At 63.3% G+C, this 14377-nt stretch overlaps 3 protein-coding genes across 4 annotated transcripts in view; 1 reads left to right on the top strand and 2 right to left on the bottom strand.

Annotated features, from left to right (window-relative positions):
• The window catches only part of DNHD1 (dynein heavy chain domain 1), a 38347-nt gene extending 32075 nt beyond the window's left edge, over positions 1–6272 (bottom strand). Inside the window, 11 exon segments of the mRNA XM_070749399.1 lie at positions 62–305; positions 2323–2388; positions 2391–2593; positions 2759–2834; positions 2920–3063; positions 3148–3399; positions 4976–5132; positions 5215–5325; positions 5423–5626; positions 5787–5972; positions 6066–6272. Of these exon segments, the coding sequence (XP_070605500.1) occupies positions 62–305; positions 2323–2388; positions 2391–2593; positions 2759–2834; positions 2920–3063; positions 3148–3399; positions 4976–5132; positions 5215–5325; positions 5423–5626; positions 5787–5972; positions 6066–6271 (1849 nt within the window). The 5' untranslated portion in view covers position 6272.
• A 1100-nt stretch (positions 6273–7372) lies between these two features.
• Positions 7373–9459, bottom strand: TIMM10B (translocase of inner mitochondrial membrane 10B). Its single transcript, XM_070749335.1, has 3 exons — positions 9350–9459; positions 9145–9240; positions 7373–9047 (listed from the first exon to the last, which is right to left on the bottom strand). Exons 1-3 carry the CDS (start codon positions 9386–9388, stop codon positions 8895–8897), a joined length of 288 nt encoding a protein of 95 aa, XP_070605436.1. The 5' UTR covers positions 9389–9459; the 3' UTR covers positions 7373–8894.
• ARFIP2 (ARF interacting protein 2) lies at positions 9395–14079 on the top strand. 2 transcript variants are annotated; one of them, XM_070749333.1, is made up of 9 exons: positions 9395–9527; positions 9794–9904; positions 10553–10661; positions 10870–10965; positions 11071–11195; positions 12389–12610; positions 12902–13059; positions 13145–13319; positions 13403–14079. In XM_070749333.1, exons 2-9 carry the CDS (start codon positions 9803–9805, stop codon positions 13556–13558), a joined length of 1143 nt encoding a protein of 380 aa, XP_070605434.1. In that variant the 5' UTR covers positions 9395–9527; positions 9794–9802; the 3' UTR covers positions 13559–14079. The 2 variants fall into 2 exon arrangements, with proteins under 2 accessions (XP_070605434.1, XP_070605435.1); XM_070749334.1 differs by lacking the exon at positions 10870–10965 and having other exon boundaries at positions 9420–9527.
• Positions 14080–14377: the final 298 nt, after the last annotated feature.

Raw genomic sequence — 14377 nt, forward strand, 5'->3', positions numbered from 1 at the left:
GAGGGGGGCAGGTTCAGTGTGGGGGGGGGCAGCACGAGAGCCCCCCCCAAGAAACACCTACAGATGTCCTGAAGGAGGCCGCTGCAGTCCACCAGGAAGAAGCGGTTGAAGGTGATGACCGACTGGGGCACCTTCTTCACCTGGACTGCCCAGGTGCGCAACTTGAGGATGTGATTCACGTACTCTTCGGCCGGCAGGCCCTTCATGCCCTCCAGCTGGCCGTCACTCCAGCTGTGCACGTACTTGTAGATCTGGCCCAGCCAAGAGTACTCTCGGCAGAGCAGCTGGGTCTCGGACAGACCGGCCTGTGGGGAGACGGAGCGCTCGGCCAGGCTCTTCCAGGCGGGGGCGGGGGAGGAGGCTTTGATGGGGCGAGTGTGCCCACCCCCCCACCCCCAGCGTGGTCCCTTGCCTCCTGGGTGGGGCGAAGGGGCTGAACAGCAGACGGCTATTCTTCGTGCAGAGTCCGGCCGTTGGTCGCAGCTTCTGTGGTTAACCCTGCATCCTGACACAGGTGGGCCAGAAGGGACCGGAGGCTCACGGAGCCTCTCCCAGGGGGGGGGGGGGCAGGGGGGGCAGGGGGGGGCAGAGGGGCTGCCCTTGTGCTGTGCTGCACCCGGCTGGGCCTTCTTGGGGAAAAGCCTCGGGTCAGGCCCAGGAAGTGCTTCCAAGGGAGGGGGGGGGTGCTGTGCGGGGAGGGTTTGAAGGAAAGGGACACGGGCTCAACCCATCCATGGGGCTTCAGGAGAGAGGTTTGTTTTCACCACCTGCATCCCAGACCCCCGCCACCCGCCTCAGGCCCCGAGGAAAACCACCGGGCAGGCTGGACAAAGGAAGGGCGGCCGCCTTGGCTCCAAAGGGGAGGCAGAGGGGGCTGCAGGGGGCATCCGGTGGGCCACCCTGGCGGAGGGGGTGGGGAGGCTCCCAAAGGCAGCTGTGTGGGGGGGGGGGGAGCTGCTCTCGGTGCCTGGACACACGCTACCCGCTCAGCCATTTGTACACAGAGCTCGTAGTCCGGGTTGTGCCTCTTAAAGTTTGCAGGTGACACAACAGCGATTGTTTCATTCCAGACAATGTTAAAGCCGCATGTAAGACGGGAGGTTGAACAACTGGACTGGTGGTGGGAGCGGAACAATCTGGAGCTGAGCACACTCAGAACCGAAGAAACGGTGGGTGGACTTTAGGAGAAACCCTCCCACCCTCCCACCTCTCCCGATACTAGAAAAGAGAGTATCCACACTAGAGACCTTCAAATTCCTAGGTTTGACCATTTTGCAAGGTCTAAAATGGTCACCTAACAACAACAGCATCATCCAAAAAGCACCACAAAGAATGTTCTTTCTGCGCCAACTCAGGAAGCTCCAACTGCCCCAGAAGGTTTGGTGCTGCAACCCAACAAGACCGACACAGACTTCAGAGGAGAATCAGAACTGCAGAACAAAACAACGGCTGCCCACCTGCCTTCCATCGAGGACCTGTAGACTGCACGAGTCCAAAAGAGGGCAGTGGAAATATTGACTGACCCCCTCGGGTCCTGGACATAATTAGTTTCAACTCCTACCCTCAAAACACCGCTATAGAGCATTGCACACCAAGACAACTAGACACAAGAACAGTTTTTCCCCCGACTGCCGTCCCCCTGCTAAACCATTAATTCCAACTATTGACTAAGGCTGCACTGCTATGACCAGTAGTTTCCCCCTCATCGTCCCTATCACCCGTTTCCCCTCCCACTAATGACTGTATGACTGTATAACCTGCTGCTTGTATCTTTACGATTTATGTTAATATTGTTCTTATTTGCTTATTTGTGCCCTGTGAAAATCACTAGGTATTGTACCCCATGATTCTTGACAAATGTGTCTTGTCCTTTTATGTCTCCTGAGAGCTTCTGCAGCAAAGAGAAATTCCTCGTGTGTCCAGTTGCACTTGGCCAAGAAAGAATTCTATTCTATTCTATTCTATTGAAGGGCTAACTTTTCTTCCTCCTCTACGCCATCATCCTTGACCGCTTTGGGTGTCCAGGGAGCAGGCCCAGCACCCTAGAGCCCAGACTTTGCCCCCTGACTTCCCTCCCTGGGCTGCCAGAATGGGGGAGGGGTGCCTGGGCCATGGTCCCCCTCCTCCTCCTCTTTGGGGCCCTTCAGGACCGACCCTCCTTCCACGTTCATGCCTCTGGTGGCTGCCCAGTGTGGCCCCTTCCCAGGGGCCGGTTCCTCCTGCTGCCTTCCCTGTCCCCCCCCCCCCCACGAGAGTCCTCTCCCTTCAACTTGTCCAGCGCGGCTGCAGGAGAGCCTGGCCGAGTGGGGTGACTGGACTCACCCTGAAGAGGTCCTGCAGCTTAGCCCCGGCCTTGTGGACGATGCTGTCCGAGCGCAGGTCGGTCCGTGTAGCTGCTCCCGGGACATCAGGGGGTACTCGGCCCGCAGCCGGTGGCCCACCACCTGCAGCCCACTGCAGGCCTTCAGGTCCAGGCGATGCACCAGCGGAGCCTTGTCGCTGCACAGCACCGTCACCGACATCTGCTGCAGCTGCTCACGCAGCCGGGAGATCTGATCACCGCCACCGTGGGCTGTGCCGGCCGCGTCTCCGGCTTGGAGGAGGAGGAGGAGGGACAGGAGAGGGCCCGTTCAAGGCAGCCGGCTGGGGAGGGATCTCAGAGCCATGAAAGAGAGCCCCCACCCCCCCACCAGTGGGCAGTGGAGCTGGAGAGGGTCCCCGCCTCCCTCCCGGGCCCCTCCCCTCTTTGGCTCCCCACCTGCTTGGGAGGGAGGGCCCTCCGCCTCGGGCCCCCTGGCCTGCGCCTCGGCCTGCTCGCTTTTCACCTGGGTGGTCTGCAGGGCACAGAAGGGGCAGAGGGGAGGTGTGGGCTGCAGCCAGTCCATGTGGGCCCTCCCGCCAGGCGGCGCCCCGGCCCACCTCCAGGACCGTCTCCACCATGGTCTGCAGAGCCCCCAGCAGGCAGTCCCCCAACTCCCCACCGGAGGGAAAGATCACGAGCTGATTCTCCGCATTGAACACCAGCTGCACCCGTAGGACGGCTTTCCGGGCGGAGCCGTCGGCCTGCAAGGGAAGGGGTCAAGAGGCAGCTGGGGACGCAGCAGGCCCTCTCCGGCCCCCGCCGCAGCCCCCCTCCTCAAGGCAGACCTGCATGGTGCCGTTGACGAAGTGGGAGGCCTCCTGGTGCACGACAGAGACGAGGGCCTGGCAGACGAGGAAGTTCACCAGCAGGGCCAGGGTGCCCAGCTTCTGCAGCCAGGACTCGGCCTCTCGCAGGCGGCACTGCAGCCTCTCAAACTGCAGCCGCTGCCGGTAGGGCGACTCCTTGGTGATGTACAACTTGTAGCCCTCCACTTCCATCTGCAGCTCATGGACCATGTTGTAGGTGTCGTCCCGCACCTGCCAGCATTACACACAAAACAGCAGAACCCAGTGAGGGCCCCTTTGCAAGTCCGGGGGTCGTCCACCTCCACCGATCCAGCCCGGAGCCCCTCCAGGGGGGGTGGGACGCTGGCTTTCTTCACTGGCGGTTCGCTTGACACGCCACACGGGCCTGGCTATGCCCAGTGCTAAAAGACCAGATGCCAGAGCAGACTCACATTTATAAATAAACCCACATCATTTATACCCCCACTCAAAAGAAGACAATGAAAAAGCCAGGAAAGAGACAAACATAGAAACATAGAAGTCTGACGGCAGAAAAAGACCTCATGGTCCTTCTAGTCTGCCCTTACACTATTTTCTGTATTTTATCTTAGGATGGATATATGTTTATCCCAGGCATGTTTAAATTCAGTTACTGTGGATTTATCTACCACGTCTGCTGGAAGTTTCTTCCAAGGATCTACTACTCTTTCAGTAAAATAATATTTTCTCACGTTGCTCTTGATCTTTCCCCCAACTAACTTCAGATTGTGTCCCCTTGTTCTTGTGTTCACTTTCCTATTAAAAACACTTCCCTCCTGAACCTTATTTAACCCTTTAATATATTTAAATGTTTCGATCATGTCCCCCCTTTTCCTTCTGTCCTCCACACTATACAGATTGAGTTCATGAAGTCTTTCCTGATGTGTTTTATGCTTAAGACCTTCCACCATTCTTGTAGCCCGTCTTTGGACCCGTTCAATTTTGTCAATATCTTTTTGTAGGTGAGGTCTCCAGAACTGAACACAGTACTCCAAATGGGGTCTCACCAGCATTCTATATAGCGGGATCATAATCTCCCTCTTCCTGCTTGTTATACCTCTAGCTATGCAGCCAAGCATCCTACTTGCTTTCCCTACCGCCTGACTGCACTGTTCACCCATTTTGAGACTGTCAGAAATCATCCCCGCCCCCCCAAAAAAAGAACACACCGACACAGCTCCCCCCTCCCCACCCAGAAGGAGCAGGGCTAAACACTCCAGGCATGGCCCTACCAGGAGAAGCCCACGTGGCCCCCAACCCTGGTGGGCCAAACTGTGGTCTGCAACAGGCAGCCAACCCCGCACGCACTGCGCTGATGATGCGACAGAGAGCAGCAGGGGGTCCTGCAGGAGCTGAACGTGGGAGCCACTGGACAGCTGCTTTCTTTGGGGGAACACAGCCGGCCGAACACAGTGGAATCGGCCAAGACCATCTCATCGATCAACAAATGCAGTTTGGTGAATACGGGGAGGAAGAGGTAAATGCCGGGGGGGGTTGTGTGTGCTGCCTTGTCATTTAGTGTGAACGGCTTTTTCATTCTTCATTGCTTGGACTCTATTTCTAGAGCGTGTGACCGTTACAAACCCACTAAAGCAATGAAGTTGCCTCACGGAAATATGCTCCCCACATCAGCTCCCAACCACTGACCAGGCGGCGTCTCCAAGGTGACACACCGAGATGTACCTCACGGGTCCAGGGAGAGGGGCCGCCTCTCTAGGCAGGGGGGGGGCTTTGCACGGCAGGGTCGGGGCCTTTCCTGGCCGTTCCCCTCCTCCCCCTTCAGGCTCACCAGCTCCAAGATGGAGGTGCAGAGGGAGAGGAACCGGTGCAGGAACCCGTCCGCATTGCTGTTCATCTGGGCCAGGGACCGCTTGAGCTCCAGGAAGCTGTAGCACCTGCTGGTGTCTGTTGGCAGCCAGTGAACCGCTTGCAGCTCCTGCAGGAGCCTGGGCGGGGGAGAGAGAAGCCTCTGCAGAGGAGGCCCCGGGGCGGCCCAGGGACCCCCACGCTGCCTTCTTGGCACCCCACCTGGATATGTGGAGAAGGGCTGCTCCAAAATGAGGCACCGCTTGGAGCATCTGGAGGCTCAGCTTCTCCCGCAGCTTCAGGTATTGCAAGTGTTTGACGTTAAAGTACCACCTGGTGGTGGTGGTGGTGGGTGTTTAGGTTCACAGAGAGGCAGGCAATGCAGGAGGGGCAGCTACTCCACCGCCCCCCACCCCTCACGGCCTCCTACCGAGCGAAGGCTTTGCAGACCAGGAAAAGGCGGAAGAAGGGGATGTACTGCATCAGCTGCCACAGCCGCGCCTCCCGGTGCCAGTCGCCCAAGGAAAGCGCCTCGGAGCCCTCCTCGGGGTGCACGCACAGCACGCCGAAGGGAGAGAAGACGTAGTGCTGCGGCTTGATCCGGTAGCCCGGAACGGTCACCAGGTCGTAAGGCCTGCAGAGGGGAGGAAGCCCCTTCGCAAGGCCCGTCTCGCCCGCCCCCTCCCGCGGCTCTCTTGCAGGCTGCCCTCCGCTCCGGCTGCGGGGAGCAAAAGCCGAAGCGCCGCCCGGCCGCAGCGAGCACAAGGAGGGGCGGCCCGGGCGCCGCGCGGTACCTGAAATGCCGGTTCGGGGCCGTGTTCAGGTAGAAGAAGCGGATCTCCCCCGCGTGGTACCTCCCGGAAAGGACTTCGGCCACCTGGAGCCCGCTCATCGGGAGCTGCCTGTCCCCCGGGGCCGCCGCGGCTGGGCGGCCGGCGGCCGGGGCGAGGCTGGCGACCGCGGCGGTTTGCAGAGAGGGGCTGCGGCAGGAGGAGGAGGAGGGTAGGGGGGGGGGTCAGCGGCTTAGGCGGCCTCCCCTTCCTCCCTCCCTCCCTTCCCCCGTCGGGGCTCACCGGGCGGCGCAGGCGAGGAAATCCACGGGGAGGGCGGCGGCCAGGGCTCGGGGCAGCAAGGCCAGCCCGCCCTCCCAGGGCGATTCCCGGCTCGCCAGCCGGCCGCCCACCGGCCCCACGCGGCGCTGCAGCTCCGGCAGGGAGACGGGGCGCGGGCGCGGCAGGCCGGCGGGGGCGTCCCAGGCGGCGCGGAAGGGGCAGGGCATCCCGGCGAAGGCCGGCTCCGGGGCTGCGGGCGGGCTGCGGGCCTCGGCGGCCAGGGCCAGCGGCCAGGGGGCCTCCGGGTCGCCCCGCAGCGCCGCGCCCTCGGCCGGGAAGGCCCTACGCAGCGCCCCCCACAGGCCCAGGTCGGCCAGCAGCGCCCGGCTCCCGCAGGCCTGGAAGCGCAGGGCGCGCAGGTAGGCGGGCAGCGGGGCGCGGCCGGAGAGCAGCCCGCGGAAGGGCGCGCAGAGCCGCAGGGCCTCCAGCAGCCGCAGCCAGGCGCTCCGGCCGCCGCCCCGCAGCACCGCCCGGCACACGGCCAGTAGCTCGGCCAGCAGCGCCTCCACCTCCCGCGGCTCCGCCCGGCCCGCCTCCCGCAGCTGCGTGGCCAGGCGCCGCCGGGAGGAGCGCGCCCAGGCCGGGTCCGGCTGCCGCGGGGAGTCCCCGCCGGGCTCCGAGGGCCGCGCCTCCGGCAGCGCCGGGACGGGCGGCTGGGCGTCGGGCGGCTCCATGGCGGCTGGGCCCGCGTTGCTAGGCGCGCGCGCGGCGTCGCTAAGGGCCCCAACGGCCCGCCCGTGCCCTTCCCCCGCCCGGCCCCAGGGGGCGCCCTCCCACACCCCGCGGCATTAAAATAGTCTTCATCGCATGTACGTATAGAAAAGTATTTTAGCTATTGTAATAATATCAGTACAATATTTCTAAATATATAAGGAAAAGGGGGGACATGATTGAAACATTTAAATATATTAAAGGGTTAAACAAGGTCCAGGAGGGAAGTGTTTTTAAAAGGAAAGTGAACACAAGAACAAGGGGACACAATCTGAAGTTAGTTGGGGGAAAGATCAAAAGCAACATGAGAAAATATTATTTTACTGAAAGAGTAGTAGATCCTTGGAACAAACTTCCAGCAGACGTTGTAGATAAATCCATAGTAACTGAATTTAAACATGCCTGGGATAAACATATATCCATCCTAAGATAAAATACAGAAAATAGTATAAGGGCAGACTAGATGGACCAGGAGGTCTTTTTCTGCCGTCAGACTTCTATGTTTCTATGTTTCTATAAAATGTGAGACAACTCAAAAAAAAAAATCAACGATGTACCAATGCAGAATCACTTATTGTATTTATTGTATTATTGTTCTATTGTTTTTGCAAAGAAGAATGAAAATTAATAAACTAATTTAAACAATAAAATAAAACAAATTCTTTTCAACCCTTCCTTGCCTGAGAGGTTTTATAACTGTTGTTTGGCTCTTACTTGCATCCGCGCAGAATCCCCCCGAGAGGGGCGAGAGCTGGGTAGAAGTCTGGTACAGTTCATTCCATCACCCCAAACCTTCCAGGTTTCTGCGCGCGGACCCCACCCGGCCCTGCCTCAAACTGGTCACCCCTCCCAGGGGTTCTTGCTGCGTTGAGCAGCCCACCTTCCAAGTCCACAGTCACACCACACACTCACTTACAATGACACTTTTGTATTGCCTGGTTCCTCCATGATCTGTGGAAGAGCAAATCTTTGGGCTAGGCGTCCCAGAGGGAATAAAGCTGCCCTCCCCTCCCCTCCCCACCGCTGGCTCCCCCTCACCATCTATAAAGGTGAACGGCATAACCAAGATACATTGCCCTGGTGTGTAAGCCAGGTGCTGATTCCAAGGGATAAATCCCAAGCATTGGTCAACGTTTCTACTCACAGAGCATCAGGTTCTGGTCAAATGAGATGGGGTATTGCTTTCTCTTTCGGCATTTAATACAATCCTAAAAACGAGGCTGTGCAAGTACAATGTGTATTCCAAAAATTAGGTAATTCAATTATTGAAATTAACATGTAATTAAAAATGTGTCTCCCCATTAGAGCAGCCATTAGAGCAGCCTAGAAAAAAGCAGTGGCCAACCACTCTCCCACCATTGCCCCCAAAACTGCCTGGCTCCCAGAAGCCAGGAAAACAGCTGGACCCATCATCTAAACAGGAGGCTCCCAGAGGTGGGACACGGCTGCATCAGGGGGGCCCTGCTCTGAAAGGCTCTGCTTGAACAGATCTAAGGGAAGGGAGCCCCTCGCCTCTCTGGATTCCCCAGGACCACCCTGGAGCTCTCCTACCAGGGAGGCTGGGCGGTGAGGCCCTCCAGGAACTTAACACACTCCTGCCTCCCACATACCAAGGGAGGCAGAAGGGTCAAAGCGATGGTCCCAGGGGGGCCCTTGAAAGACCCCCAACCCCACAGGCCCGCCCTGTCGCATTGGAAGCAAGTGTCCCTTGGGAAGACCCCGTGTTGTGGCTGAATCCAGGCCAGGCCCGCTAAACGCTGCTCATGTAAGCATAACCGATGAATCTCAATGCTCAGCGGTACAACGGAGCACCAGCGCAGATCTCAGGTGAGAGGCACGGGCCCTTCCTGAGCCAGGCCCCCTCCAGGCGGCCTTTGGGGCAGCTGATCCCACGGGGCCAATTCGAGGGGTCAGAGTGCTCCGGCCACGTTTTCGGCTTCTGCTGGGGAGAGGGAGACGGGTGAGCTTCCTTCGGGGGTCTGGCGGGCAGCGCCCGGTTCTGCTGGCCACTTGGCCGGGCCCGTCTGGGCTGCGAGGAGGCGGCAGGCGAAGCTCTCGGGGCCTCCGGGCAGGGCGGAATCAAGAGGCGGCGGGGGTGGCGGGGTCGCGTACGGCGGCCTCGTAGTCGGCGATCCTGCGCTGCACCAGCGAGGGCATCAGCTGCACGTAGGCGGCCATCAGGCGGTGGTTGGAGCGCACCAGCTTCCCGGCGCAGCCGTCCAGGCAGGCCTCCTGCGGGGGGGGGGGAAGACGGGGGGGGTGTTCGCTCGCTCCCACACCTGGACCGGACGGCAGACCCCCCCGCCTCCCCCCTCCCTCCCGGGCTCACCTCGCGGCGGCTGAGGGCGCGGTAGTTGAGGTCGGCCACGCAGCGCTGGAAGCAGAGCTCCGTCATCCGGTTGTAGACCAGCAGGAAGTCCCGCAGCTGCAACCACAGCCGCGCTTCAGCCACACGTCCCGCGCCGCCGCCCCCCCACTCCGGCCGCCGTCCCCCCCCCCACGCGAGCCCCCCCCCCACGCCCGCCCCCGCTCACACTGCGCAGCTGCTGCGTCTCCGGCGCCGGGTCCTCCATGCGGGCCGGGCGCGCTCCCTCCTCCCGCCCCGTGACGCCACTTCCGGCGCCCCGACGCCGCTTCCGGTCTGCCTGCGCCAGGGCCGACGCGCGCCCGACCGACGCCGGAGCCTCCGGGGGGGGGGTCTGCCCGCAGCGGGTGAGCCAGCCCGGCCCCCGCCTCCCTCGCCCCTCGCGCGCCGCTCCCGCCCGACCTCCGCCGCTTCTGCGGAATCCCCGCCTCCCCTTGGCGCCGCCGTGCGAGGCTCGCTGCGGGGAGCGAAGGGGGGGGGCGCCGCTTGTGTGTCCCCGCACCCCGCCAGGAGGAGGCAGCGGCCCCTGGAGCCCGCGGGGGGGAGAGGGGGGAGCGAAGGGGGGGCGAGGGCGAGCACCTCAAGCCCCCCCTCCCGTTGCCCCCCCCTCCAGGCGCCCAGCATGAGCGGAGGCCCCATGAGCAAGGCGGCAGCCACCATGGAGATCCCCATCCACGGCAACGGAGACTCCCGGCGCCTGGCGGACGACGACGGCCTGGAGCAGGTGGGGGGCGACGAGGGGTTGGGGAGGGGGCGGAGGGTCCCCAGCCGCGAGCCCCCCGGAAAAGCTCTGCCCAGCGGGAGGGGGCGGGGGGGCCGCGCTGGGCTGCTGGCCCCAAGGCTAAAATCCGCTGGCGGTCGCGGGTCCCGAGTGGAGGTTACGAAATCGTGCGGGGAGCCGCAGGTGCGCCCGTGTTTCAGCGCTTTTTTTCCGCTTCCGCGCAGGGAGGGGAGACACCAGGGGGATTGATCTCGTTCAGGTGGCAGCACCCTAATAGATTCCTCTAAATTCCCAGAGTTCCTGGTCAAGAGACTCCGAGGCCAGTGGGGGGACGGACCTCAGGGCAGGACGTCCTTTGGGGAGCCTCCCCCCCCCCAGCAGAGGCTGGACCAGGAGCTCTCCCGGGGGTGCTCGGCCAGGCAGGCGTTGGCCCCTGGGAATTCCCACCGGCCCTGGGAAGGCAGAGGGGAAAGGCCTGGGAGACGGGGGGGGGGGCAGGAGGGAGAGTGGCTGGGGAAAGGGGCCTCTCCCTCTGGGTTGCCTCTTCTGCTGGGGTGAGTGGGTGGGATTCCCGTCACCCGCCTGGGGTCCCCCGGAAGCCGTGCTTGGGAAGCAGCGGGCAGTGTGACTCCTCCCCCCCTGCCCCCTCAGGACCTGCAGCAGGTGATGGTGTCGGGGCCCAACCTGAATGAGACCAGCATCGTCTCCGGGGGTTATGGGGGAACGGCCGAGGGCATCGGCCCCACCAGCATCATCAAAGGTCAGCTTTGGCAGGGCCTGGGGGGCACGGCCTGACCCTTGCCTTGGCTTTCTCGGCCCCCTCCCCCACCCCCAAACTCCCCTTGAGGCGAGAGGGGCAGCTTGCAGGGGTCGGTCCGTCTCATAGTTCCTGTTCATCCCACCTCATCTCCTTGCCCATCTGTCATGCTCATCGCCTCCCCCCCTTGTGCGCCCCCCCTCCATTCCAGGCTCTCTCGTTCCATCTCACCCTCCCCGAGGACCCCTCGTCTCCCCCAGCCCTTCAGCGGCCAGTCGCATAGCCAGCCCGGCTCCCCTGGCCACAGGTACCGGCCTTCGCGGGGCATGCGTGCAGGGGGGGAGGCCCCTTTCAGTGGGGGAGGGGAGGGGTAACTGTCTCTCTGGTGGGCATCCTTCCTTGCCAACTGCAGGCTCCAACTTGCACCAGCCCAATCCGGCCCTGATGGGGGAGGAGGCGGCGGCAGCGGCTGCCACACGAGGAGTGGCGGTGGAGAAGTTGGACATAGTCAGGAAGTGGGGCATCAACACCTACAAGGTGAGCCCCCTTGGGGGGTGGGGGGGCGTTGAACCGAGTCCCGGGCGTGGCAGGGCCACCCTGGCTCTTTCGGAGGGCCCCCCTGTCCCTCCAAGGGCCCTGCGGACGATGCTCGGGAGGGGGCGGGGGAGGGGGCGGCCTTAACGCTGCGCTCGGCACTCCAGTTCCGCGGGGCTGTTGCTCCAGGACAGGAGCTGCCTTCGGCCCCGTCACCCTGCCCCGTCTGCCAACACGAGCTATGAAAGCCCTTCCAGAGAGGGGAGGGGGCCACCAGGGGTCCTCCGGGCACTGACCTGGGCAAAGCAGGCACAGGAAGCCAGGATCCTCCCTCTGGCGCAGCGGCCGAAACTCCCCAGCGGCTCCTCCTCCCACGAGTCTGATCTCTGCCGGGGCTGCTCCACTCTGGCCTCCCATTGAGGAGCCCCTTCTCTAGTTCCCCTGGGGGGCCCTTGGCCTTGTTGGGGACACCTTATGGTCCCTCCACCACAAAAGCAACCGGCCCACCTCCTCTCTCCCAGGCGACTCAGCCCCCTCCCCCCTCCAGAGATTAGACCCCCCACTGTTGTACCGTCTGCAAGTTTTGCCCCTGCCCATCAGGACCAGCGGCCTCCAGCTCAGATCTTTTCATTCGCTTAAAACAAACCCCGCCACCCTGTGCAGGTTTAACAGGAGTGGGTGGGGTGGGGGATGATTTTCACGGGGGGGGGGCAGAAGAGGGGCCTGGCACCGAAGGCTCCGCTCCCGCCTTCCTACCCACAGCCCTAAGACGTTGAAAGCCAGGCTTTCTCGCAAGGCCAAATAGAGGCGCACTTCAGCCCCCCTGGACGCTGCCGTCTCGTAAACGCGGTGCTGGGCTCCCTGGCAAGCCCCCCGGGCCTTTGCTGCCTCCGCCGGAGCCCGATTCCACAAGCGGCCTGGGGAAAGGCGGCGGTCGGGACTGGGTGGCGAAGCGGGCACTGCGCAGGAGGGGTAAGGCAAGGGGTCTAGCCGCTCTGCCTGCCCCTTCCCCAGAAGACTCAGGCAGACGGCGGTCAGGAGGGGCAGCCTCCCCCGCACCACAGAGAGCGCCCTCCCCCAGGCCTCGGCCCCCTTTCTCCCTGTGGGCGAGTCTTCTCCCGGCTGTCCTGGCGGCTCTTCTCGGAGACCCTTCCCCGAAGGCCCACCTTTTCCCTCCCTCCCTCCCACCCACCCAGTGTACCAAGCAGCTGCTGTCGGAGCGCTTTGGCCGTGGCTCGCGGACTGTCGACCTGGAGCTGGAGACGCAGATCGAGCTGCTGCGCGACACCAAGCGCAAGTACGAGTCCCTGCTGGGCCTGGCGCGCGCCCTGACCAACCACTTCTACAGCCTGGTCCAGACCCAGCACGCCCTGGCCGATGCCTTCTCCGACCTCAGCCAGAAGTCCCCGGAGCTCCAGGTGAGCCCCTCCCTCCCCCCTCCCTCCCTCCCCCGGCCTGTGACTCACGCATGTGCGGTGGCGGGAGAGAAGCTCTTGGCTGGGGGTCTGTGGAAGGGGGGCACAGCTGCAGGGAGGCTGAGGGGGCTGCTCTTCCCGGGAGGGGGAGGGGGGGCCGGAGGGCAGGAGATGAGGCCCCGGGGAATTCTGGGGGGAGGGGGTCCGGCTTCCTCCCCTTCCCTTTGAGGCGGAGCAGGCACAGCTGCCCCTCCCTGGTGGGAGGGGCTTCCTCTGGCCCTCCGCCTTTTGCAGGAGGAGTTCGGCTACAACGCCGAGACCCAGAAGCTGCTCTGCAAGAACGGGGAGACCCTCCTGGGCGCGGTCAACTTCTTTGTCTCCAGCATCAACACCCTCGTCAACAAGACCATGGAGGACACCCTCATGACGGTCAAGCAGTACGAGACGGCCAGGTGGGTGCGCCACGGGAAGGGGGCTGGTCGGGGGCGGGCTTGACCCCTGCTGACCCTCCGCACTCACACGTGCGCGCACACTCAGGCTGGAGTACGACGCCTACCGCACGGACCTGGAGGAGCTCAGCCTGGGCCCCCGGGATGCCGGCACGCTCTGCCGCTTGGACGCTGCCCAGGGCAACTTCCAGGCCCACCGGGCCAAGTACGAGAAGCTGCGGGCGGACGTGGCCGTCAAGCTGAAGTTCCTGGAAGAGAACAAGGTCAGCCTGGCCGCAGGGTGGGGGGAGGGGGCGGCACTGGTGCCGGCCGGCCGGGCCCTGACCCTCTCCCCCCCCCCCCGCAGGTGAAGGTGATGCACAAGCAGCTGCTGCTCTTCCACAACGCCGTCTCGGCCTATTTCGCGGGGAACCAGCAGCAGCTGGAACAGACCCTGAAGCAGTTCAACATCCAGCTCAAGAGCCCCGGGGCGGAGAAGCCCTCCTGGCTGGAGGAGCAGTGACCCCCCACCCCACACGCCCTGCCCCTCCCGCCCTTCGCGGACTTGGATTTGGAGGGAGGGGCCTGCCACAGGGGCCCCCTCCCTCCCTCCTCGGGCCCCTCCGCAAGGCCAGGAAGCAACAAGCACTTTCTTATGCTGTGGGGAGGAGGGGGCCGGAGGGTCTCCCCCCACAAGAAGGGGAAGGGGTCCGTGCTGGGGGTCACGCTCTCCTTGGGCAGTGGGGGGGGGAAGTTCTCCTGATCCTGCCCCACACCTCCATGGAAGGCCGGGCGAAGAGCCCAAGGCAAGACGGCCCCCCTCTTCTGGGGGGGGGGGCAGGGACCAAGCGCCTCCGGGGAGGGTGTGTGTGTGGTGTGTGCGTGTGGTGTGTGTGTCCATCATGGCCAGTGTCCCCTGTTGTGTTCCCTGCGGGGGCTGCGGGCGGCAAACTCCAGCCTTCCAGCCAGCCGGCCCCCAACAACTGACTGACACTCCGCCCCCCCAACCTCTGTAAAGACCCCCAATAAACGGTACCAAATGGCTGCAGAGGTCTCTTGAGGGGGCTGCCTTGGCCGAAGCGGAGGGGGGCATGGGCGGGGGGGGGGGGGCCGGTCCGGCCAGCGGGGGCAGGGGCGGTCTCAGTCTGCTAGCTGAGCCCGGTGCCCTCGGGAGTGGGGGGAGAGGCCCCTCCCAAGGGGCGCGTGGAGGCCCCCCCTCCACTCACAGGGGCTGTTGCAGTGGGGAACGAGGGGCCTGCTCTGCTGGGCTTCCTGGGGCCACAACCCAAGGAGGGCAAGTCAAGGCCCACCCAAACTTCAGGGGGGCTGGTGGGGCTTGGCG

Source organism: Erythrolamprus reginae, chromosome 4 (genome assembly GCF_031021105.1).
Source record: "Erythrolamprus reginae isolate rEryReg1 chromosome 4, rEryReg1.hap1, whole genome shotgun sequence".
Classification (NCBI taxonomy): Eukaryota; Metazoa; Chordata; class Lepidosauria; order Squamata; family Dipsadidae; genus Erythrolamprus; species Erythrolamprus reginae.